This window comes from Pelophylax lessonae (assembly GCF_965119305.1).
Source record: "Pelophylax lessonae genome assembly, chromosome: 1".
Classification (NCBI taxonomy): domain Eukaryota; kingdom Metazoa; phylum Chordata; class Amphibia; order Anura; family Ranidae; genus Pelophylax; species Pelophylax lessonae.
The window spans coordinates 264,966,652-264,991,919 of NC_138768.1; the positions used below are offsets into that span (position 1 = coordinate 264,966,652).

At 45.5% G+C, this 25,268-nt stretch overlaps 1 protein-coding gene across 2 annotated transcripts in view; it reads right to left on the reverse strand.

Moving 5' to 3' along the window:
* Positions 1 to 542: 542 nt before the first annotated feature.
* The window catches only part of PPM1F (protein phosphatase, Mg2+/Mn2+ dependent 1F), a 74,986-nt gene continuing 50,260 nt past the window's right edge, over positions 543 to 25,268 (reverse strand). For both annotated transcript variants that reach the window (XM_082247880.1, XM_082247881.1), the window contains exons 5-7: positions 18,926 to 19,069; positions 16,211 to 16,304; positions 543 to 1,156 (exon numbers count right to left, since the gene is read on the reverse strand). In XM_082247880.1, the coding sequence (XP_082104006.1) occupies positions 789 to 1,156; positions 16,211 to 16,304; positions 18,926 to 19,069 (606 nt within the window). In that variant the 3' untranslated portion in view covers positions 543 to 788. The remainder of the gene's footprint in view (positions 1,157 to 16,210; positions 16,305 to 18,925; positions 19,070 to 25,268) is intronic.

Here is a 25,268-nt window from a genome sequence, read left to right on the forward strand (position 1 = left end):
AGGTAGGTGGCTAAACTACATGGCTCCATATACCCACACAGTACAGGGCATTTTTCTTCAAGCCCACAAATGGACAGAGCAAAGAGAAAATAAGTGTCAGAGAAGATAGCCAACCAATATTAACTAGCTGCTTTACTAAAACTTTGTTTTGCAAAAACTGCCGATGCACATTACAGTCTGAATGTAAAATCTCTTTTAGATTTACTAATAGTCTGCTGATAGAAAAAATTTAATTTAGGTAGGACCTCATGCTACAGTTTGTAGTAAATCTAAAGCAGATTTGCACAATTTGACTGCAATGTGTGTAGAAGCTCTAGTCAGTGACAGAGCTAACAAAGCACTTTACCATAACCGTGGCAACACAATATGCTGTCAGATACTTTGATGCAGAAATATTTACCTTAAGGGATTATAATGTTAACATAGGATTCCAAACTATAAAACAATCAGAGAGTGATCGACAATCAAGAAACAAGAGTTTAGATTAACTGTGATGGCACAATCATCCCCCAAACTGCATTAAAATGTACACAAAATATCTGAACTTACAGTGTTTCCGATATTACCATCCCTTTAAATGCCTTGGGTATCTCATGGGAAAAAACCTGTATTTGACATTTAGATTGATGAACTGACCTTAGCTGGGGGTCAAACAGGATTGTTTAAGGATCAGTATGAGATGTGCCCCTATACATGAGTCTGGTAATGTACAGCTTTCCCTTACAAAATATCCTGAGATTATTACATCTATATGGCCCTTAGAATTTGATTAGCAGGAAGGGAAAGCATCAACCTGCATGGTCTGATCCAACCTCCGCCCCTCCACCTCCAAAATCAAACAGTGGTTCTGCCTCCACACTTGCATGGGCTAAAAAATCTTCCAAGACTTTAGCTGGATCTCGTAAGAAGACCACCATCACTGTGATGTTGTCACTAGAGCCACCCTCTTTTGCTGCAGACACCAGCCTCTCAGCAACATGCTGTCCATCTCCGACATTTTCTTGAAGGTGGTCAAGAACAAGGCCGGGTACTTCAGGCGATGTTACAACATCATAAAATCCATCACACGCCAAAACCAGGAAGTCTTCAGTGCCACTGAGAATTTGAGTGGTAACATCACCTTCACCCGAGACATATGGCTTTTGGTCAATATCGCCTGGAAACAGGAATACACTGTTACAAAAGAGCAGGAAAAAAGCCCCCTGGCATACAAAAAAAACACCTTTTCTTCAACTACATTATGGGAAACAGGATAGTATTCTGCCACATTTAGAATTGGACACTGGCAAAGTAAAGTTGTTAGGGCTTCCAAGTGTGTGTTTTTTTTTTCCCTCTACCCCCTGCACCTCGAGTGCACAGTGAGGATTATCATTTTGATATTTTTTTTATTTTTTTTATATTTGTTTTGCAATTTAGAACATCTGTTAATGCTTATTGTATGTTTCTGTGATTATTTACTAGCCATATCTGCATATTTGTTCAAACCAGTGAATCCTGAAGAAGCAAGTTGAATGTGAGATCCACCATGTTTTATTTGACTTCTGTAACACAGTAGATATGGCAACCTTACTGTTGATTTTAATGTGAAAATAAAGTTATATATTGTTTACTTTTATATTTGTTTTTTGGCACACTGAAAGCCCTTATTTTCCAGCCCATATTTTTGGAGGTTGGAACACCACAATGTCTAATTTCTGTATTTTTGGGATGGTGCCATGATTGAGAAGAATAGGATGGTTCCACCTAGGAGATATTAGGCGACTTCCAAGTAAAACTCCTCCTCCTCCCAGTATGCCTCTATTTAGCAGCAAGCAAGGTACAGGATTCATAGGAACAGAGGGGAGGTACCCATGTCCCCTAATTCCCAGCAAGAAAAGTTTACTTAGCTGCACATTATAGGATACCGAATAATAAACAATGAGACAAGAAAGCCTACAGCACCAACCTTTTGACTGAAGCCAATGTCTGCTGAGACCTGAACATCAACCTGATAAAATGTAACAAATGTATGAACAGAAGACCAGATGGCAATTGTGCAAATCTGAGAAAAGGACACCAGATGATGAAAAGCCCATTAGACCTAAGTGGTCTAGCAGAGTAGTGTGCTTTAACAGAAAAAACGGAAACCCTGTCCCTGAGGTCAAAAGCTTAAATAAGCTGACGAATCCACCTAGCAAAGCAGACTGTCTCCTATGGGGGCTGTTTCGAACAGCAAATAGACTTACAAAAAGGAGATGTAGCTTAAAGATAAACACGAACATTGTGCACTAAATCCAGACAATGGTGAGAAATCTCCTTAGACTATTTAGGAGCAGGACAGAGATCGTTTAAAAAGTTTAATGTGAAAAGAAGAAAACACCTTGGAAAGAAAAAAGGCACCAGGCCTCAAAACAACCTAGTCATTATATAGCACAAGAGAGGGTTCTTTACAAGGCCATAAACCTAAAAACTTACCTTGCAAAAGCTCTGGCAACAGAAAAGACAATTTTGGGAGTAGGATTAGAGGAATATTATTTAATAGGTTCAAAGGGCAGTCACTGAAGAGCCAACAAAACCAGGCTGAGATGCCAAGGAATCACAGGGGAGTGTACATGAGGAACAATGAGAGTGATGCCCAGTATGAAGTCCTTTATAGCAGTGAGAGGCAAGCAGGCCCTGAAAAAAACTAAGAAAGGGGTTTGATCCTTCATGGAATTCAAAATGGCAAAAGATGATCCAAACCTGACTGGAGAAAAAAAACAAATGAATTCCATGGAAGGATGGAACATCCTGGTCTTGCACCAACAGAAATCGGGCGGTCCGATCAGATCCGCCCATCAGTTTTTTAGACGGATCTCATCGGATGCCCCATTCAGCCCTATGGAGCAGCGGATGTCAGCGGAGACATATCCCCTGACACCCGCTGCCATCCGCATCCGATCCGGTCTGTGAAATCTGGACGGATGGAAACCCTATTTTGCATCCGTCCTGGGGATCGGATGAGAGCAGACAGGCGGTCCGCTCTCATCCGATTCCCCATAGAGAGCAGCGGGGGCTGTGAAACCTCCCTCTCCTCACTGCAAGCGGAGACAGAGCTGTCATCCGCCGGCTCAGCGGGGATCGCGGATCGATTCCCCGCTGAGCAGCACGGATCCGCCTATGGAGGCGGACTGTGTGAAAGAGCCCTTATACTGAAAATGAGTATTTATACAAAACAAAAAGGAAAAAAAAACAAACAAACATACACTTTCATATTACAACTTTTTCTGTGGGTTTTCTAGACCTATAAAGCACTCAGTATTAGGGATAGACCGATATGTTTTTTTCCAGGGCCGATACCGTTATTTTGGTCACAACATATCAGATGATATTTTGTACATTTAAAGTTTAAAGTTTTGAAAATTAAAGACAATTTTTGACACAAATCTGGTACTGAACATGTTCATTTTTGTTTAATGCTTAATGGCTGGCTTGCTGGCAGCCTGTGGCGGGTGGCTGGCTGGCACCCTGTGGCGGGTGGCTGGCACCTTGTGGCGGGTGGCTGGCTGGCTGGCACAGGGCCTGTGGGTGGCTGGCTGGCACCCTGTGGTGGGTGGCTGGTTAAAGGGCCTGTGGGTGGCTGGCTGGCTTGCTGGTACAGTGCCTGTTGCTGGCTGGCTGTTACAGTGCCTGTGGATGTGGGTGGCTGGCTGGCACCGGGCTGCTGAGGGTGTGTGTATGGCTATGATACACTCCCGCGAGACTAGTCCCGACTCCAGGCGAGGCTGTCCAAGGCGAGGGAAGAAGGCAGAATGACGTCACAAAAATATTGGCAATATCTGCCAGTTCCGGGGCTGATACCGACATATCGGGTTAAGTGCATATCGGCCTTGCCGATAATCTGTCTATCCCTACTCAGTATTATCCCTACTCAGTATAAATGGATTTTTGTAAAATCTTACCGTAAAATCCTTTTCTCTTAGCTCATTGACAGACGTAGTCCTCGGTGATACAGCACCTTCGGGTTATGTTGCCTCCACAGGAGTAGGACTAGACAGGAAATAAAATGCTCTGGCCACACCCTAGGGGCAGTCCCAGAGGGTATATCCTCTCTCTCTCTCTCTGCCTCAGCAAATCAGTTATGTCATAAAAGCAGTCTTTAGAGAATTTAACCCAACCCAACTCAAAAAAACAGAGGGGCAGGTACTACGTCTGTCAAGGAGCTAAGAGAAAAGGATTTTACGGTAAGATTTTACAAAAATCCATTTTTCTCTATCGCTCATTGACAGACGTAGTCCTCGGTGATACAGCACCTTCGGGAAGTCCCAGAGCAGTATCACAAATGAGGGGTGGGAAAATGGAAATCAAATCCAAATCTAGAAGGCCCAACCGGTGCCAACTAGAAGTTTACAATGCTCATCCTTAATGATGAGACTCAACAAAAAAATTTTCAAACAGAAAAAAACCCTCGAGGTAGACCACCGGTCTCCTCAAATTGCGGCCTGCAAAACCTTGCGGCCAAATGAGGCATCCGCCGATGCCATCACATCAATTTTATAAAATGTTGTAAAAGGTATGTACCGACGACCAGGTGGCCGCTTTACATACCTGGACCACTGACGCCTGATGGCGAAAGGCCCAGGAAGTACTGAGCGCTCGAGTGAAGTGCGCCCTAACAGGGAACGGAGGATTCCGACCCTTAATAGAATAAGCCTGTACCACCGTCTGACTGATCCATGTAGATATGGTCGCGGCAGACACAGGCAACCCCCTTCAAGGGCTATCCGTGATCACAAAAAGTGAGTCCGTCTTACGAAAACCACTTTAGGAAGGAAGGATGGATTCGGAAGAAGAACCACCTTATCCCTATGAACCACCAGATCTGGGGAACGACAGGATAATGCGGCCAGTTCTGACACCCTGCGTAGAGAAGTAATGGCCACCAAGAAGGCCACCTTCTGGGAATGTAAGCAAGGGAATCTCCCTAATATCTTCAAAGAGAAGTTTCTGAAGAACCGACCACACTAAATTAAGATACCAGACGGTAAGGGTGCGCGCACTGGCGGAGCCAGATGTCGCACCCCCTGGATGAAATTCCGCACCAAGGAATGATTAGCCAAAGGTTTCTTGAAAGAAGATTGCTAACGCCGAAAACCTGACCCTTGATCGTGCTCAAGGATAGTTTCTGCTCAACCCCTTGTTGCAGACAGACCAAAATTCGGGTCACCGAATAGGTATGTGGGGAAAATCCAATAGATTCACACCATGCAATATAAGACTTCCATGTGCTGGAAGTCGCTTTCCTTGCTTTAACTGGAGGTAGGAATAACTGAAGCTGACACTCCCTTGTCCTTCAGTACCTGGGTCTCAATGGCCAGGCCATTAAGCCAGCGACTGTAAAGCAAGATGGAAGATCGGTCCCTGAGACCGCAAATCCTCCCTGAGAGGAAGTCTCCAAGGAGCGTCCGCGACTAGCCTCGCCAAGTCGGCGTACCAGGCTTGACGAGGTCAATCCAGAATTTCCAGAATAACTGGAATTCCCTCCACCTCTATCCTGCGAAGAAGTTCCCGCAGCAACTTGAGAGGATGGAAGGCATGCCGTAGCTGATACTGCCCCCACGGGGCGATCAGCGTTTCTGCTGCGTCCGCTAGAGGATCGTGGCGCGAGCTACAAACCTCCGCACCTTCCTGTTAGGCCAAGGTGCCAACAGATCCACATCCGGGATGTCCCAATGAAGGGCCAGCTAGGGAAAAAAACCTCTGGATGAAGAGGCCATATGCGATTGGATCCGAATCGGGCTGCTCTAGAGCTGCTCGATCCAGTAAATCAGACAAAATCTGATCGCTCTCAATTCCGATACCCTTATTGGTAATCTGGATACTATCGGAAGAAATGACTTCCCCTGGTTGAGCATCGGAGACTTCCTGGTCCGCTCGCTCAACCGGATCCGATTGTCCAGGGAATCGGAATTCTGATTCCATTAAAAAAGAATCTCATTCAGGAGAATTCGGGTATGAGACTGGGTATACGGTACTGCCTCTAAGAAGGCCACCATCAGTCCCAGCCAATTGACGGACAGCAACATCCGAATCGTTGACTGAACCTTCTGGAGTTTCCCAGCAAGGAGAAACTCTCTTGCCCAGGATGTATCCAACCTTAGGCCCAGATAGTTCAGTCTCCTGGTGGGAACCAGGGATGATCTTTGGGAAAGCGAAAAAACGCTGATGTCCTGCGATGATGGGGATATAAAGATAGGCATCCTATATGTCTATGGACGCCAGGAAATCTCTTTTATGCAGGGAGGCCACCACTGTACGGATGGACTCTATTTCTTCCCAAGTCCAGATTTGGACGCACCTTGCCCTCTTTCCTGAGCAATGTGAATAGGTTCGAATAGAACCCCTGAAACCGTTCAATGTTAGAAGGGCAGAATCGCACCGGTGGAAGTGATCGAAACTCGATCCTGTGTCCTCCAGAAACCGGTGAAGACATCCCCCCCCCCACCTCACTGATGGGTAGGGGCGCATCAGGCTATATTCTTCAGGCTTGGCTGAGCCGGACTCTTTGTTTACCCGACCAGCGCCCTTTGAAACCCCTCTAAAGGGGCTTTGGAGGGTTTCGCCTTATCGCCCGCCCTCGCGGAACGAACAACTCTATATGAGCAGAAAAGGAAGTTAGTTACGAGGTCTTTTTATCCTAACAGTCTGTGGCAAGACAGCAGGTGGTACCGTCTATCCTATAAAGAGGAATTCCTCAAACGGATAGCACCTAGCCATGCGTTTGGAAATAACAGGGGTTCGTTTCAAAACGACCCCGTTTGGGTAAAGGAAAATCCTTCGCCCTTTTGGTAGGCTAACAAGTACCAAAAAGGAATCTCAGTCTCAGCTACCTCTGCCGGTGTAACCTCAAGACTAAAGGTTTCCCGGACGGACACAACTAGTGCATCCACCACTCTTGTGCTATGGCGGAGGCAGAAACGTGCTCCTCACTGCTGAGGAGATATTACCTGAGACAACAGCCCCCTAAGAGGGACCTGCAACTGCATTGACCAGTTCCGAATCCGTATCTGAAGTATCTGATAAACAATAGGGGTAGGCGGGGGGCCGCTACTTGACCCCCGTCCCTGACAGGCCACCTCCACCCGGGATACCAAAGACTCCAAAATTGCCGATAATGCATTAAAAACAAGTGGGGTACTGGAGGGTCCTGCGGCCACCTTGAGGGGATCAGGTGGGGATACCTATGCGGCAGGGTCAATGATTATACAAGACACTTGCCAGCGACAAAAAAATGACAAAGTAAAAAAAAAAAAAAACTTTTTTTTTTTTTTTTTTGTGTCCCCCAGTCGCAACAGCGCCCCTCAGTGTTACCTGCCTTTTTGGACCCCACAGAGAGAGAGAGACAGACCCCAAGGCTCATCCCTGATGCACAGAAGTTTTCATCAGCTTGCTCAGTGCTTGTCTTGTTACAGACAGGAAATCTTTGGCCCTATTTCCTGGGTAAAAGAGGCGGCTCCGCCCCTTAACACGCCTGCCGGCTCCTCCCCCTGGCTCCATGAGGTGTTTGAGTCACCTCAAACATGGCCGCCCCCATGCTGGAGACACGAGGCTACACCAAAATGGCGACCTCGTGCGATCTACCAGACAATGGCGGCGGCCTGCACAGAATAGCGGCATGTCTGCAGAAGGATCTCGGCCTCACAACCCTTCACCCTCATGGTGGTCAGCGTGGTCGGAGGTACCGGACCCTAGCGGGCCGTATGCGGTCCGCTGCTTAGCTGGAGGAATGATCTGGAATGCAGTATACATGTATAGACATCGCCCTGTGGCTACTGACAGGTAGGATACCTTATACTATCACAGTAAAGTTCTAGTACTGCCACTGACTACAATCATTTACACATCTTTACAATTAGATTGTCAGCTCCCAAACCAAGCCTCCTGGCTTCTTGTACACAAAAATCACACTCAATTAGGGGGATCTGTGACATGTTATAGGATAGAGGGGAACCCATCCTTACCATTACAGAGAGGGACCCGCGTTCACCACAAGACCCGTCAGGGGGAAAGGGGGAACATACTACTCACCATACCGGAACCAGGCGGGCGCCAACTCCTGACAGTACCCCTCTCCACCGGGGTGGGAGGGCTGTCGACCAATACGGGCGCCGTGACTCATGGTCTTTGGCGTTTCAGCGAGACGTTTAACTCGTAGGGTCAGTCCCCGTCCAGTGGGACTATGTCGCGGCCGACCCAGCGCGGAGCTAGGGCCTGCACGCGCTCGTAGGCTGAACTGGGGTGACCACTGGATCTCAACATCCAGCCCGTCGCCCAGTTCAGCTTTCTTGCTTGAAGATCTCACAGGAACACTGGAGAAAAAAAAAAAGCTGTCTTAAAAAATGATTTTCTAAGAAAAAAATCCTGCCAGGACCGAAGATCCCAGCAAGGTATCTAGGTCCTTACTCCTGACTAGACAGAAAAAAACTGATTTGCTGAGGCAGAGAGAGAGAGGATATACCCTCTGGGACTGCCCCTAGGGTGTGGCCAGAGCATTTTATTTCCTGTCTAGTCCTACTCCTGTGGAGGCAACATAACCCGAAGGTGCTGTATCACCGAGGACTACGTCTGTCAATGAGCGATAGAGAAACAAAAGTTAACATTTGTATCGTGAAATAATTTTTTTGTATGAATAATTGGATTTTGAAAAAAAATCACTGGAAAAGAAAAATTATTTCTTAATGGATGTCAGACTTTGTGGGAAGTTGGTCTTCTAGCTTTCAAGGAGCGAGGGTTCAACAAACAAGCTGTCAAAGTCAGCAACTGAGAAGCAGGATTGCAAACCCAGCCCTTGGGATTGAAAATTTAATCCATCTGGGAGAACCCACATTTTTTTTTTTAGGATCCTGATAAGGTTCGAATACCATGTCCTCCTGGCCAGTTTAGTGCAAAGAAAATCATCAGAATGCCCTCCTAATTTGATGCTGTGGAGTAGAGCTGAACGCTTAATTGTTTAAAAAAAATCGTGATCGATTGAACTCCCCTCACAATCTTAAATTCGGCATTTCCAGGATTGATGCAATAGTGCAGACTGCAGAGCAGTTCACTGCTCAGAGCTTTCAAAAAAAAAAAAAATAGGCAGGAAAGTTTATCATAACTCTACTGAGCCCTGAGAGATAAAGAGAAACATTGTATAATTTCGTTTTTTTAATATATCAAAGGGATGAACTTCAGTCTGTAAATGAGGTCAGTTTAACCACTTAAAGACTTAGCCTTTTTCTGACACTTGTTGCTTACAAGATAAAATCAGTACTTTTTGCTAGAAAATTACTTAGAACCCCCAAATATTATATATGTTTTTTAAGATACTATCACCAGTCAGTGTACCTGATCACTACCATACCAGTTATAGGATGACACTGTACTGCACTGGTGACCATATGTAAAAAAGGTTTAAAAATGGTGACAAAAGAACAAACTTTAATTTTCTAGCTTTCCAAAAAGTTGTGACAAAAATATTACAATTTCAAAAAACTCACCATGCCTCTTACAAAATACCTTGGACTGTCTACTTTCCAAAAATGGGTCATTTGGGGGATATTTTTTTTTACAAACAAGGTTGCTCTTTATTGAAAAAAAAACACACGACAATATACAATATACATTACATGTGTAGCTGCTGTACATCATCAGACCACAGGGGAAAAAACAGATGTGCCGAAGGCAACAAAACCTATACAGTGGGGGATCCAACAGTAAGAACACGGTAAAAGGCACGGTGGGGCTAGATGCAAGTCTACTAAAAAAAAAAAAAAAAAAAAGAACAAAAAAGAAAGGAAAAACAAATGGAACACAGACAGATAGCATCAAACAGAACAGAGGATCAACCCGTGCCATCTATCCAAGGCTGCCAAACCTTCTCGTATTTATGGGGACAGTTCCTATTAATGTAGGTGAGCTTATACATTGGGAGAGCCCCATGCACCAGGGCCTCCCACGCAGCCAGCGTGGGAGGGGAGGGGGAGACCCACCGAAGGACAATCTCCTTCTTAGCGTAATACAGCAATAGAGAAATCAGTAAACGGGAATACTTATTGCGCCTAACCTTATCGGGGATGCCCAAGAGCGCCAGCTCCGGGGCGCACGTGACCGAGAGGTGAAGACGGGTGTTCATGACCTCGAACACCGCCCCCCAGAACTCCGCCACCCATGGGCATGCCCAGAACATGTGGAAGTACGAACCCTCTGCAGTAAAACATTTAGGACAATCTGCCGGCCTCGCAGGAAACATTCTGTGCAGTCGCTGAGGAGTATAATAGACCCTGTGCAGGAACTTGACTTGAATAAGCCTGTCCCTGGAGGCAATGACCAGTCTGGAACCATTCCCCAAGCAGTCCTCCCAGTCCTCCCTATCCAAGTCGGGGATGTCCAAAGACCACTTCTGCCAAAGAGGGGATATTTGAAATTAAATGGGATGAGGCATCAGTACATCAGGATTATTCGATTTTGAGATATATACAAGAGTTTGTCGACTAATGTTCATACAGACTTAATATACACCTATTTGGGTTATTTTCACCAAAGAAATGTAGCAATACACTTTAACCTAAATTTATGGAGAGAGACTATTTGCAAAATGTTATAACATGGTTTCATTTTTTTTTTAATTTTCTTTTTTAGGTTATTTAGCAAAAAATAAAAAACCCCAGTGGTGATTAAATACCACCGAAAAAAAAGGTCTATTCGTGTGAAAAAAAATGATAAAAAAAAAATTCATATGGGCACAGTGTTGCAGGACTGCACACTTGTCAAAATGTGATAGCACTGAAAGCTGAAAATTAGCTGGGGTAGGAAGGGGGTAAAAGTGTCCAGTATTGAGGTGGTTAAGCAGTAAATGTTTGCAAAGCCGTACAGCAGACCAAGATATTAGTTAGAGAGTCCTCTAACAAAATAGTGTAGGGCAACAGGCCTTAGAGCTGGTTCACACTACCACTACCAGAAAGTCGCCCCGTGACTTGAAGAGACTTGTTTAGAGACTTGTTTAGAGACTTGTGCACTACTTTGAAGAGACAGGCGACTGTCTGTGGGGAATGCCTGGCTAATCTCTTTCTTCTTCCTGGAAAGTCTGATAACAAGTCGTGTCAATTAAGATAAGGAGGCAACTCTTATTGACGTATATGGGACAGTCGGATCACAGGTCGCCTCAAAGTAATACAGGACCCTTTTCTGAAGTCGGAGCAACTTCAGTAGTGCCAATTAAGACGGCAATGATTAACATTGCTTTTGTTATGTCAAGCTACCTGGGGCAACACAAGTTGCCTCACAAGTCGCGCTAGTGTGAATGGGCTCTTACAACAGATGCAAAAAATTGGATTTTTGTCTTACCCTAAAATCCTTTTCTCTGAAGTTCATTAAAGGACGCAGTCTCTGTTCTTCATATCAATAGGGCTATACTGCCCCCTACAGGAGTAGGACTCTAGGCAGGAAAAAAAAAAAAAGTTCTGGCTACGCCTATGGGCAGTCCCAGGAGGTATACCCTCGCTCTCTGCTATAGGATGTCAGTTTTGTAACAAAGCAGTGTCAGAGAAAGCAATAGCAACCCAACTCAAAATAGAGGGGAGGCACTGCGTCTGTCAATTAACTTCAGAGAAAAGGATTTTACGGTAAGACAAAAATGCAATTTTCTCTATCGTTCATTGACGGACACAGTCTCTCTTCTTCACAACAGTAGGGACGTCCCCAAGCAGTGCCATAAAAATGAGGGGTGGGAACAGCAGAAAATAAATTTCCCAAGGCTGAACCATAGCCAACCAGAAAACATAGGTCTCATCAGAACAACAAGATGAGACCACCTGAAAAAAACATTGAACACCCTCAAGGGAGACTAAAAACACCCTAAACAGCAGCCTGAAAAACTTTGTGGACAAAAGGAGGCATCTGCAGGTGCCAGCACAGCCACCTTGTAAAACTTCGTGAAGGTATGAACAGATGACCAGGTAGGCGCCTTGCAAACCTGAACCACAGATGCCTGATGGCGAAAAGCTTAGGAAGCACTAAGCGCCCGAGAAGAATGCGCCTTAACAGAGAAAGATGGAACCTGACCCTTAATTGAATAAGCCTGCACAACTCTGTCTAATCCATCTGGAAATAGTCGCAGCAGACGCAGGCAGCCCTTTCTTTGGTCCATCCGTGAGCACAAAGAAGGAATAGGACTATCAAAAAGACTCAGTAGTCGCCAAGTACACCCCGATTGGATTTGCCCAAACCACATCCAAAGTATGCAGTACAAATTCCTTAGGATGTTTAAGTTTAGGACACAAGGAGAGTAGCACAATGTCCTTATTGAAGTGGAAACTGGAAACCACCTTCGGAAGGAAGGACAGATCCAGACAAAGCACCACTTTATCCCTGTGAACCACCAGATAGGGAGAACGACAGGACAACGCCGCCAGTTCTGACACCCTGCGCGCAGAAGTAATAGCCACCAAGAAGGTCATCTCCTGGGATAAGGTAAGCAGGGGAATCTCCCGAATATTCTCAAAGGGAGGTTTCTGAAAAACCGACAGCACCAAATTAAGGTCCCAAGGTGGCAACGGAGGTGCAAAGTGTTGCACCCCCTGAATAAAGTTACGCACCAGGGAATGGGTGGCTAATGGCCTTTGGAAGAAAATTGCCAAGGCCGAAACCTGACCCTTGATATTACTTAAGGCCATATTTTGATCAACTCCCCGTTAAAGGAAGGCCAAGATCCAAGCCACCGAGTAAGAGCGAGGGGGAACCCCAAGAGACTCACACTACACAATATAAAAGACTTCCACGTACGACGATAGATCTTTCTAGAAGTTGCTTTTCTCACTTTAAGCAGAGTGGGGATCACTGAAGCAGACAATCCCCTGTCTTTCAGCATCTGGCTTTCAACAGCCAAGCCGTCAAAGCCAGCGACTGTAAAGCAGGATGAAAGACTGGCCCTTGAGACAGTAGATCCTCCCAGAGAGGAAGTCTCCAAGGAGCGTCTGCAACTTGCCTGACCAGGTCGGCGTACCAAGCCGGGGGGGGGGGGGGGGTGTATACTGGGTCTGCCCATAGGCATAGCCAGAATTTTTTTTTCTGCCTAGTGTCCTACTCCTGTAGGGGGCAGTATAAACCCTACTGTTATGAAGAACAGAGATGGTTTTGGGGCCTCATAAGTTCAAATTCCCAAGGAAATTTGATGGCAAATGGATGACAGCCATGGCAGGTAGCAGGGCAGAGACCAACAGGAAAAAAAAAACATTTCAGGCTTTTGTTCAGGAGGTTTTTGGCATCCTTGATAGAGACAGTCCGGACTTTAAGGTAAGAACAGGCCCTGTGCACCACAGGGAGGGCCCCCCTAAAGGGGTTGTAAAAAGTCAGAAGGTTTTTTTTATCTTCATGCATTCTATGCATGAAGATAAAAAACCTGTGTGCAGCAGGCGCCCCAGTTCCCCTGATGCTTAGTGAAGCCCCTCTCGACCCAGCGATGTCTCAGCCATCTGGGACTCCCCTCCTCATTGGCTTAGACACAGCACTGGCTCTCGCTGCTGTCAAAGTTAGCTAGCCAATCAGGAGAGGGGGTGGGGCCAAACCACAGCTCAGTGTCTGAATGGATTCACGGACTTGTGACTAGGGTTGGGTGCCCCCATAGCAAGCGGTTTGCTGTGAGGGCACTCAACAGGAGGGAGGGGCCAGGAGAGCTGAAGAGGGAGCCGAGAAGAGGAGGATCCAGGCTGCTCTGTGCAAAACCAACTGCACTTAGGAGGTATGTTTGCTATTTTTATTGAAAAGAGAGAGAAAAAAAAAAAAAAAACAAGACTTTACAATCACTTTAAAAGACCTCCACCATAGTGTACCGCTTGACAAATGTTAAGGGGAAGCTGGTTGGGAGTTAGGTTGCTTGACCAATTGTAGTACAGCATGTATTGGGGGTTCGGTTGGTTGACAAATTGTAGTACAGCATGAATTAGAACGGTTTTGATTGGTTAGGAGCTTTTGAGGGAAGTCAGACTGGCAACCCTAGAACAAAGAGGCAGTTTGCGTCAAGCTCTAGGCATGTGTAAACCGCGTCAATAAGTACCTGAAATGCTAATTGTGTAAACTGGAAGTGAGCACAGGGGAATTAACCTACTAAGAAACAAAATCATCCTTGAAGGATAGGAGATTCTTGCTTGTCCTCAGGTGCATGTGCGGAGGCAGCTGCAGGAGTATGGGAGATAGACCCTGGAGGAGAGATTGTACACAAATGCTTGCAGCCTCTGTGTACTGAAACACCAATCATAACTGATCCTACACCAACACGTGGAGAGAACAACGTCTTGCGCAGGCTGGAGAGGTTGAGAAAAGGCGCAAACATACCGAGGGGCAGGGGCCAAAGTGCATATCAATTAGCAAAATCCACGTGCAACATCATTTGAAAAAAGTGCCGCAGACATGCATTGCATGATGCAAAATGTGTCATGTACTCCAGTGTGTAGGGCAACCTAAGTGTCGCAGCTCAGGCTCCAAGTTTAGACCCCATAAGGAAAATAACTAGAGACCACTAGTACCCTCCTCTAGGCACTCGTTACACATAAGACTGTCACGGCACCAGCCCACCACGTGAGGTTACCAAGTTGGAGTACTAGAGCATTAAGGGATTAACCTCCTTAGGGGCGAGGAAAAGTACACACAACAGGCTCCTGCAAAGAAGGTGGGTAAGCCCCCACACTTAAAGTATATGTAAACCTTCACTTTGTAAAACAACCCTTTCAGTATAAAATAGAAATGAAAAACAAAACACCTGTTCTCAGCTGAATGAGGAGCTCAGAGCTGGAGGAGGAGAAGAAACAGCAGAACCCCTGAACTTCCCAGTGAATGGCTGTGCAGAGAGGGCATGTCAGCACAAGTCTATAAATTGGAGGAGAGGAGTAGGCTGAATTCTCAGCACAGCCAAAAAACAGACCACGCTGTCTAGTGTGGTCAGTTATTAATAGAAAAGCAGGGAGACTGGCAGGAACACCAGGTATTTCACATAAAGGAAGCAATACAAAGAACAGGATACTTTTTCATACAAGTACATGGTACAGCAGGCACATATCAGGGATATAAAAATGTTGGGTTTACATAATCTTTAATGCCTGGTCTGGGGGATCATTCTGCAGCTAATAGACATAGCAAACACTTATCAGAAAGTGCCCATGCAGAACCCTTAGTGAGGCATACGCCATCCAAACAGCTTTCACCCCTCTGATGGGATTTCTCCCTAAAATGTCTTCAACGAATGGGTTTCACTAGATAGGTGTACCTCTGCCATGGACCTGCAGAGCATCTTGCAGCTAACATGTGTTGCACAATATGCGTAAGTGAGTACCAAATGCAGGATCCTGCATTTTTTCGCGAAGGGGTCTGGGTACAGTCCCTAGGGCAAAAAAATGAAAAAGAGCCCCAGTGGTTCTGCTACAACTGAACGATCTTCCAAGAAAAAAAAATGTCTTGAAAATATAAAACAGCAGAAAAAAACGTCCTCAAAAAGTTTATATTTAGTTTAAATTTCTGAGCAAAATTACCCATCTTAACTCATTTGGCATTGATCTTGTAAAAAATAAATAAATAAAAAAAATTACTGGATGAAGTACATTTATTCTGGTCTAAATTCCTTGTGCATGTCCTTCACCTTGTGCATGTCCCTCAGCAGCACATTTCAGGGTGAAGGGAATTGTAATTCAGCACTGTATTTGATGCCTGCCAGTCCCAATGCACAGACATCACTTTTAGATAAATTAGGACGCAGCTGCTGGACAGCCAATAGGTAGTGTCCACATTAGGCAGACAGTGATATAAATATCTGGAAAGGTTCCTCCTCCTCTGTACAGAAGAGAGGTTTTCGGAACCGCAATGTCACATCAACACTAATCTGGATAAATCAAAAGGAAGTGGTGTTTGTTGCAGTGGAGATGAAATACAGAAAAGGAGTGTAAACACAGTTTAAGGTGCCTTAAAGGATTAATGCACTTTTCCTTTTTGTCCCCGTTTCCCCAACATACACTAGCTTGATCAAATGACTGCAGTCTCCAGTGTTGTTTACAAATTGAGCAAGTCTTTTTGTGACCTTGTCTCAGCTGTGCCTGGGCAAAAGATGCCCATAGATTTCTACAGGACTGTGTCCAGAGCGTCGCTGGCCTTTGGACACTGATCCATCTTTCATGGTCAAAATAAAAAACACAGAAAAAAGAAAAACGTGCAATTGTAATAACGTACTTACCAATAGCTCTGGATACAGCAAGGGTACCATTGACCCGCCAGCACCCCATATAAGTAACACAGCCACCAAGAGCTTCTATTCTTTCACGTTCATCCTATAAAAATTGGAAAAGCCCAAAACATGAAATGTACACCTACATGTATAAAAACGGCAAAATTTTGTTGTAATTGTAAGGAGTTTTTGTAGAATTTCACTATAAAACAAAATTTTCAGAAGGCCATAGTTCTTACAACCTCTCTGCACAATCTTCTTTCAATCTTTTAACAATTATGTGATATGAGGGGCAATCTAAACACTCAATTCAATTTCTTAACCAGTCAGCTAGTCCCTTGCACTACGGTGTCATTGTTGGTTAAAAGGAAAATCTTACCATAAAAAACATGTGTGGTCACCTTTTTTTGGAAGGGGAAATAGGGTGAAAGCCGTTTTTCCTTATTTTTAAATGAAAATAAAAGGTTTACATGTAAGCCTTTCAGGATATCACAGGGACATGATCTCAAACTGGAGGAAAGTTCAAAACTCATTTTAGAAAGTATTTTTCTACTGAAAGGGTAGGTGATGCTTGGAATAAACTTGCAGCAAAGACAGTGAGACAGTCAACAGTTTCAAACATGCCTGGGACAAACAGATCTATACTCAGGACAAAAAAAAAAAAAAAAAAAAAAAAAAAAAAAAAAAGCAGACTTGGTAGACTACTCAGTCTTTTTTCTGCTGTCACTTTTCTAGCTTTCTATGATCTAGCCTTCCCAGCTGCTCTGCAGCAACAATTCACTGAAAATGCTGTTTTTTGTTTTCGGTTTTCACAACGTAATAGAACACATTTATAATTTATCAATTGCTCTAGTGGATCAGCTCTACTTCCACATGCCTCCTGGATCTCCACAAGATTTTTTTATGTCCAATGTCATCAGCAATTTCCTTGCAAACACAAGGCTGACACACTTTGGCTAGAATGTGTTATGTGATGCTCTCCGCTGAACAAAGCGAACGAGCGCTTTGCTGAACAATGCAAGGCTTGGAAGACGAGCAGATTAAACCTTGGGCTGAGCTCTAGAGCCAAGCTGTCCATGAGAGCAGCTGCACCACTGCATGCAGTTTTAAAACATTACCAGGAACATCTTCACACGCAGTGCCATTTTAAGGCAAAAGGAGGTAAAAAAAATAAATAAATGAACACTGTATTCACCATATTTATATACATTCATCCACTTGCATTAGCCAAGTATGTTTGATAGAATGTACCAATTGTTACAGGTAAAGTTACCTACTATTAGAACCCACTTATTAACCCTTTCCCATGTGCCATATGTATATAAACAACCATTCTCCTAGCAAATTCCCAGTACCGTCAGTATCAAAAGTAGGTGGGCGGCTCTAGAGCCACCCACATTCCCTGTTACCTAATAGTCTAATGCCTACTCTAGAAATTCATACCAAGCTCATGGCTGCTGCAGCTGAGTTTAACCACTTGCCGACCGCCGCCCAACTATATATGGCGGCAGTCAGCCCCTCCCAGGCAAAGTGACGTACCAGTACGTCACTAGCCTGGGAGCGAATAGGGGGCGAGCGCGCGCCGCCTGAGGCGCGCTCCCGCTCGTACCTGAAGAAGCCGGCGCGTGTGACCGGCGGACCCGATATCCGCCGGTCACTCGCGATCATCGGGTGGAGAGGGAGAAAGGCGGCTAATGTAAACAAAGCCGCCTGTCACTCTCCCCTGTGTAAAAGCACTGATCACTCGGTCCTGCTATGTAGGACCGTTGATCTGTGCTGTTACACACAAAGCCATATCCAATCACAGTAAGAAACACGCCCCTAGGGATACACTTAACCCCTCCCTCCCAATAAAGTTAACCCCTTCCATCCCAGTGTGATGTTTACAGTAACAGTGCATATGTATAGCACTGATTACTGTAGTAATGTCACTGGTACCCCCAAAAGTGTCAAAAATGTCGGTCAAGGGTCCGATCTGTCCGCCGCAATGTCGCAGTACCGCAAAAATCGCAGATCGCCGCCATTACTCGTTAAAAATAATAAAAATGACAAAAATCTTTCCCTTAGTTAGTAAACGCAATAACTTTTGCGCAAACCAATCAAAATACACTTTTTGCAATTTTTTTTTTACCAAACATATGTAGCAGAAAACAAATTGGCCTAAAATGTTAAAAAAATTTTGATTTTTACATTTTTTTTGGGGAATTTCATATAAAAAAATGTGAAAAGTATTGTTATTTTTGCAAAATTGTCGCTCTTTTTTTGTTTATAGCGCATGATCAAAAAAAAAAAAAAAAAAAAAAAAAAAAAAAAAAAAAAAAAAAAAAAAAATCGCACAGGTGATCAATGACCACCAAAAAAAAGCTCTGTGTGGGAAAAAAAGGACGTCAATTTCATTTGGGTACAGTGCTGAATCGCAAAATAGGCCCTGGTCAGGAAGGGGGTAAAATCTTCCGGGGCTTAAGTGGTTAACCCCATGAATATCATGGAGGTTTCCAAATGTAACTTGGTAGACAAGGGGTTAACACCACCTGGGTACAATTTTAGGGGACTTTGTTTTTTTTTTTTGCTGCTTCGCAAGTATGCATAGTTATTTTGCCTGCAAATATTAGCCATGGCGAAATAATTATATATGCACTTGTTATATGTATCAAAACCTACACATAAAAAAAAAAAAAAATTATATATAAACACCACACATTTATACACAAGAAATAGTCTCACCTCTCGCTCTGGCTTGTGGGGCTCCATGAGTGTGACTGGACTTCCCTGCTGTACAAGGAGTGCTTGGGAATCTCCCAGCCATGCCAAATGCAAGCACTCGCCTTCCAACAAGGCGCACACACCAGTGGTACCACTGCGTAGTCTCTGAAGACAGATGAAATTGCAAATCAGACACCTGTATATCAATGCATCTCATTGCCCCTAGATTGCAAAATTGTCATCTTCTGTTAATTGCCACAGATAAATCCAAAGATGCCAATTTTACAAACACAGCTATTCATAAATCCAAAGATGCTAATTCTACAAACACAGCTATTCCTGTGTGAGCGTCACACCTACAATACCACAGCTCAGTGCACGACCCAAAATGATGTAATGGGTAAGTGACAAAAGCAGTAAAGTCACAGGGGCCCTACTGGAGTTTTTATTAAAAATATGAAAATTAAGCAGTGCTGAGACACTCTGGCAAGTTGGCATAAAGCTCCACTGTGATAAGCCTGGAGGGTATTTCTCACACAGACCTTGCTCTAGCCTGCCCAAAAGATTCAGGCGCACTATGTAATGACAAAGCACTGCAGGAATGCATTTCGGCTTTACCATAAAACAGTGAAGCTTTTCACCCCACTAAACCTCCAGCAAATTTCAATGCCAAGCAGGATATAGCAGGTGTTCGGAAAAATGCCTAGAAAACAAGATTTTTGTAAGATCTTACTGTAAAATCTTTTTCTCTGAAGTCCATTGACAGACGCAGCCTCCATCTTCATTAGCTGAATGGGTTATGTTCCTCCCTGCAGGAGTAGTCTAGGCAAGAAAAATGTAAAATGTACACACCCACGGGGCTGTCCCCACAGGCATAACCAACACATCTCCAAAATGTAGTTCAATTCTCCGGCGCTCAAGTGCAGTATATGGGAAGAGAGAGGAAAGTTTCCAACGAGTTTGGATAAGTATGACTAAGGGTCTTGCTGCCACCTCAGGACCAAGGGTATCCGATACAAACTGGAAAAGACAACAAAAAGAGGGGCGCACCGACCTAGTGCATTACCACAAAAAAACATTAAAATAGTAAAATGCATAAAATATACTCACAAAAATGTGAATAATACACACTTCGACAAAATCAATATATATATATATATATATATATATATATATATATATATATATATATATATATATATATATATATATATATATATATATATATATATATATATATATATATATATATATATATATATATATATATATATATATAGTCTCCAAGGTAGCCAGGCACTGCGTAATGCTGGATGGCATGCAGCGGACCGCATGGAGCTGCTGTGGCTAGGCTCACACGTTTCGAGGGCGAACCCCCTTCCTCAGAGCCAAGAGATGCTGCAATTTTGCATTTTACCATTTTAATAACCCACACATCCTCTGCTCAGCAAACCAGTTTAGTTGTAAGCAGTGAAGTAAAATTCATCTCCATATCAGAGGGGCAGGTGCTGCGTATGTCAATGGACTTCAGAGAAAAAGATTTTACGGTAAGATCTGACAAAAATCTTTTATTCTCTATCGTTCATTGACAGACGCAGCTTCGTCTTCATTAGCTGAATGGGACGTCCCAAATCAGCGTAGGCATGAGGAGTGGGAAGAACGCAACCAGAAAAGTAACGTAAACTCCAAGGCTAGCTTAGCCCACTGGGTAACATGAAGCTCAACCAACAACCGGAGCTCAGCCAGGTAGAATACCCCTAGGAGAAACAAAAACAATTCTCTTACGAAACAGCAGCCAGCAAAACCTTCTGGCCAAAAAGAGGCTTTCGAAGATGCGAACAAATCCATCTTGTAGAATTTTGTAAAGGTGTGCACAAACTACCAAGTCGCTGCCTTACAAACTTGTACAACAGAGGCCTGATGGCGAAAAGCCCAAGAGGCACCAAGTGCTCTAGTAGAATGCGCATTCACAGGGAAAGGAGGAACCTGATCCGTAAGGACAAAGTCTGATTTTCTAAGGACTCCGTAACCGTCAGACAAACTCTTAATCGCCCAAACCACATCCAAAGAGTGCAAGGCAAATTCTTTGGGATGCTTAGGACATAAGGAAGGCAACACAATGTCTTCATTAAGATGAAAATCCGACAACACCTTCGGGAGAAAAGACTGATTAGGTCGGAGAACCACTTTATCCCTGTGGACCCCCAAATAAGGTGAACGACAGGACAGCGCCGCTAACTCAGATACACTGCGAGCAGAAGTAATAGCCACTAGGAAGGCAAACTTCTGCGACAACGAAAGCAGAGAAATCTCCCTAATATGCTGAAAAGGAGGCTTTTGAAGAACAGACAAAATCAGATTGAGATCCCACGGAGGTATCGGAGATCTCCTCGGAGGCGCCAGATGACGCCCCCCCGAATAAAAGTGCGAATCAAGCGATTAGTAGCCAACGGGCGTTGGAAGTATAAAGCCAAAGCAGACACCTGAGCCTTGATAGTGCCCATTGCTGCTCAACCCCTTTTTGTAAAAAGGCCAAAAGTCCAGCTGTAGAAAACAAGCGAGGGTGCAGCTGCAGCGATTCACATCATGAAATGTATGATTTCCACGTATGATGACAGATCTTTCTAGATGTCGACTTCCTGGCCTCAAGAGGGTAGGAGTCACTGAGTCAGAAATGCCTCTATCCCTCAACACCTTGAACAGCCAAGCCGTTAAAGCCAGTGACCGTAAAGCGGGATGGAAGATCGGCCCCTGAGACAGCAGATCTTCCCGCAGAGGAAGTCTCCATGGAGGATCTATGGCCAATTTTACCAGGTCTTCGTACCAAGACCGCTGAATGCCTTCCACCGCCACCCGGTGAAGAAACCTCGGCAGGAGTACGAGGGGAGGGAAGGCATAAAATCAGCCGATACTGGCTCCAAGGAGTCACCAGAGCATCTGTGGTGTAGGCCAGAGGATCCCGAGACCTGGCCACAAACCTCTGGACTTTCCAGTTGAGGCGAGATGCAAGCAGATCCACCTCCGGAGTCCCCCACCGGACACACAGGAGGTGAATCACCTCTGGATGAAGGGACCATTGTCCTTGATCCAACACCTGACTCAGGTTAAACCAGAATCTCGGCCACCTCCTTGGCCGCCAGGACACTCTTGGTGCCCCCTTGATGATTGATGTAAGCCACAGCCGTGGCATTGTCTGACTGTATCCGAACCGGAGAACCGCGTAACCAGCTGATCCAGTGGAACAGGCAAAGCTTGATCGCTCTTAGCTCCAGAATGTTGATGGGCAAAGGGGACACTGACGCCCAAGTCCCCTGGGCACAGAGCTTCCCCAGCACTCCACCCCAGCCTGACAGGGTAGCATCCCTGGTGACCACCGTCCAGAACATTGGCAGGAAGTACTTGAGATGACTCAAACTAATCTTCTGGTCCAATGACCGAGGGTCCCTGTTCCATTTTGCCAGAATCTCTTTCTGCAGAGGCCTGGAATGAGACTGGGAAAACGGGACCGCTTCGAAGGTAGACACCATCAGACCCAGGGCCCTCATGCAGGCCCGCAGGGAGGACTGATCGGTCTCCATCAGCACTGGAGACTGGATCCACCAGAATAGAGTCGACTTTGTGAGAGGACTCAACCGAATCTTCTGGTCCAATGACCGAGGGTCTCTGTTCCATTTTGCCAGAATCTCTTTCTGCAGAGGCCTGAAATGAGACTGGGCAAATGGGACCACTTTGAAGGTCGACACCATCAGACCCAGGGCCCTCATGCAGGCCCGCGGGGAGGACTGATCACTTCCCATCAGCAACCTGATCGCCCTTTGTAACTTCTGAAGTTTTTCCCAAGGGGAGAAAGACCCTCGCAAGAGCGGAGTCAATCAGCCCCAGATAAGTGACCCATACGGATGGCGCTAGAGCAGATTTCTTGAAATTGATCGTCCATCCAAATTCTTGAAGGGTGTGAACTGTAATAGAGATGTTGTCCAACAGATTTGAATGAGAGTCTGCTCGCAACAGGAGCTCATCCCAAAATTGAGATTCCTCTCTGACGTAACAAGGCCAGCACAGGGGCCAGGACCTTGGTAAAAACTCAGAGTGGAGGCGAGACCAAAGGGTAACGCCACAAATTGAAAATGCCCCACTGTCACCACAAAGCTGAGGAATCGCTGATGTCCCTCGAATATGGGGACATGGAGATACACATCCTTGATATCGATGGAGGCCAGAAAATTCCCTGATTCAAGGATGCCACCACCGACCGAATGGACTTGATTCAAAACTTCTGCACCCACACAAAGCAGTTCAGAGCCTTGGGATCCAGGATTGGACGTACCTTGCCCTCCTTTCTGGGCACTGTGAACAGGTTTAAATAGAAACCTTGAGAGCGTTCCTGCAGAGGAACCGGCACGATTACTCCTTGAGCCAGGAGGTCCTGTACAGCTTCCCGAAGATCTTTCAAACGCTCTGGAGACAGGTTAAGATTTGACTGGAAGAACCTGTCCCCCGGCCGGGACCAAAATTAGATTTTGTACCCGGAACAAATCAGTTTGCGAACCCATTTGTCCTAAACAAAGGAAGTCCAGGGTTCCTGAAAGAAGCGCAGACATCCCCCCACCCCAGAAATGGGTGAGGGCGCCCCTTCATGCTGAAGAGGACTTGTCAGCAGCACTGGACTGACTGGTCTTGGACTTACACCAGTGCTTCTTAGACCCTCCAGAAGCTCTGAACTGCTTACCTTTTTCTTGCGCCCCGGGGGCACGAAAAAACTGTCTATGAGCAGTAAAGGAAGGGCGGGGTGTTTTACCTTTGGAGGATTGAGGAAGAAGAGTACTCTTCCCGCCAGTCAGACCCTTGATCAACTCATCCAGTGGGTCGCCAAACAAAGGCTCTCCCAGAAAAGGGAGATATGTCAGTGCTTTCTTGGAAGCTTGGTCAGCCGACCAGCTATTCAGCCAAACCATGTGCTGTAGGGCAATCCCCACAGCCGAAACTCTGGCCACCAGGGGAGCCGCATCCAGGAATGCATCACACAGGAACACAAGGGCCTGGGCCATCTGGTCCACAAGTTCCATCAGTTCTGGGGGAACTACGTCAGGGTCCAAACCAACAGACACAAAGACCAGTTTCAAAATGGAACCCGCCAACACGTGAAGATGGCGGGAATGGGATTCCCCCCGCCTGACCACCGGATCTGTATATACCGGGAAATCTTCCACAGGCACAATGGTAGATTTGTTCAACCTGGAAACAGGGTGGGGTCCACCTTAGGCGGCACCGTCCAATGGTTGCAGACCATATCAGTAATAGGCTACCAGCATTTAAAGCATTTTGGCACAAATAGCACGTGCTTAACGTGCCGCCATTGGTCATTCACAATATCATGAAAAGTCTCGGGACAGGGAAAAACCTTGTCAGACTTTTGGGTCTTGCAGGAGCCAAAGGCCACCCATGTCCCTGCCGGCATGGGCTCATCAGCCAATTTTAAAGCTTCGCTCACTGAAATAATCAGGGCTTCCACCAAAGGGCATTCCCACGCTGCAGGTCCTCTTCACCATCTGACTGCGAGGACAGCGACCCTTCAGGTAGGGGGGCCTCCGTGGCAACAACATTAACCTTTGAATCAGAGGACTCCATCAAAGATAGAGAAGGCAGCGGCTGTTTTTGGCTATTAACTTTTTTCATGACAAAATCAACTTTTTTTGCCAGGCTTTCCAGAGCTGCTGAAATTGCAGCAAGCGACTGCAATCCGGACTGTTCGGGAGTGGCACAGAGTGGGTCTGAGGGTGAAATTACAGTCTAGGACTCCATATTCAAAGTTACAGAAAAACTGAGTACGGTCACTTTAACGGTTCCCACCGCCGATCGCAGCGGTTTGCAAAAGCCCCCTTAAATATACACTAACAACAGAGTGTGCAGGGATATACCCACAGAGACCCCAGTACTGTACCACCTCCAGAGAAAACCCTCCTGAACGGCCTGCAGCAGGATGAAAAATCACAGGAAGTGACCTTTGGCCTGGATGTAAAAGGTCACGCTGCTAATGCAGTACATAGGACTACACAAAAATAGTTGCTAATGCATTTTAATAGGAAGCTCAGGGAAAATGGCTGCCCCATACAAGTCAATGGGAAAAGTATACACATTGCCCACACTTAAGATGGCGGCGCCCATGGCATGCCATGCGGCCAGGGACCCCCACAATGAAGACCTCAAGGATCTACAAGACCCAGCAAGCAACAAGGTACTATTGCCACCCCTCAGGACACCAGGCACACCAGTTACACAGCCCTTGGCGTGGGCGGGAGACAGGGCACAGAGGCCGGGTACCCGACAGGCCAGGGGGATCATTTAGGAGGTACAGGTCCCATTA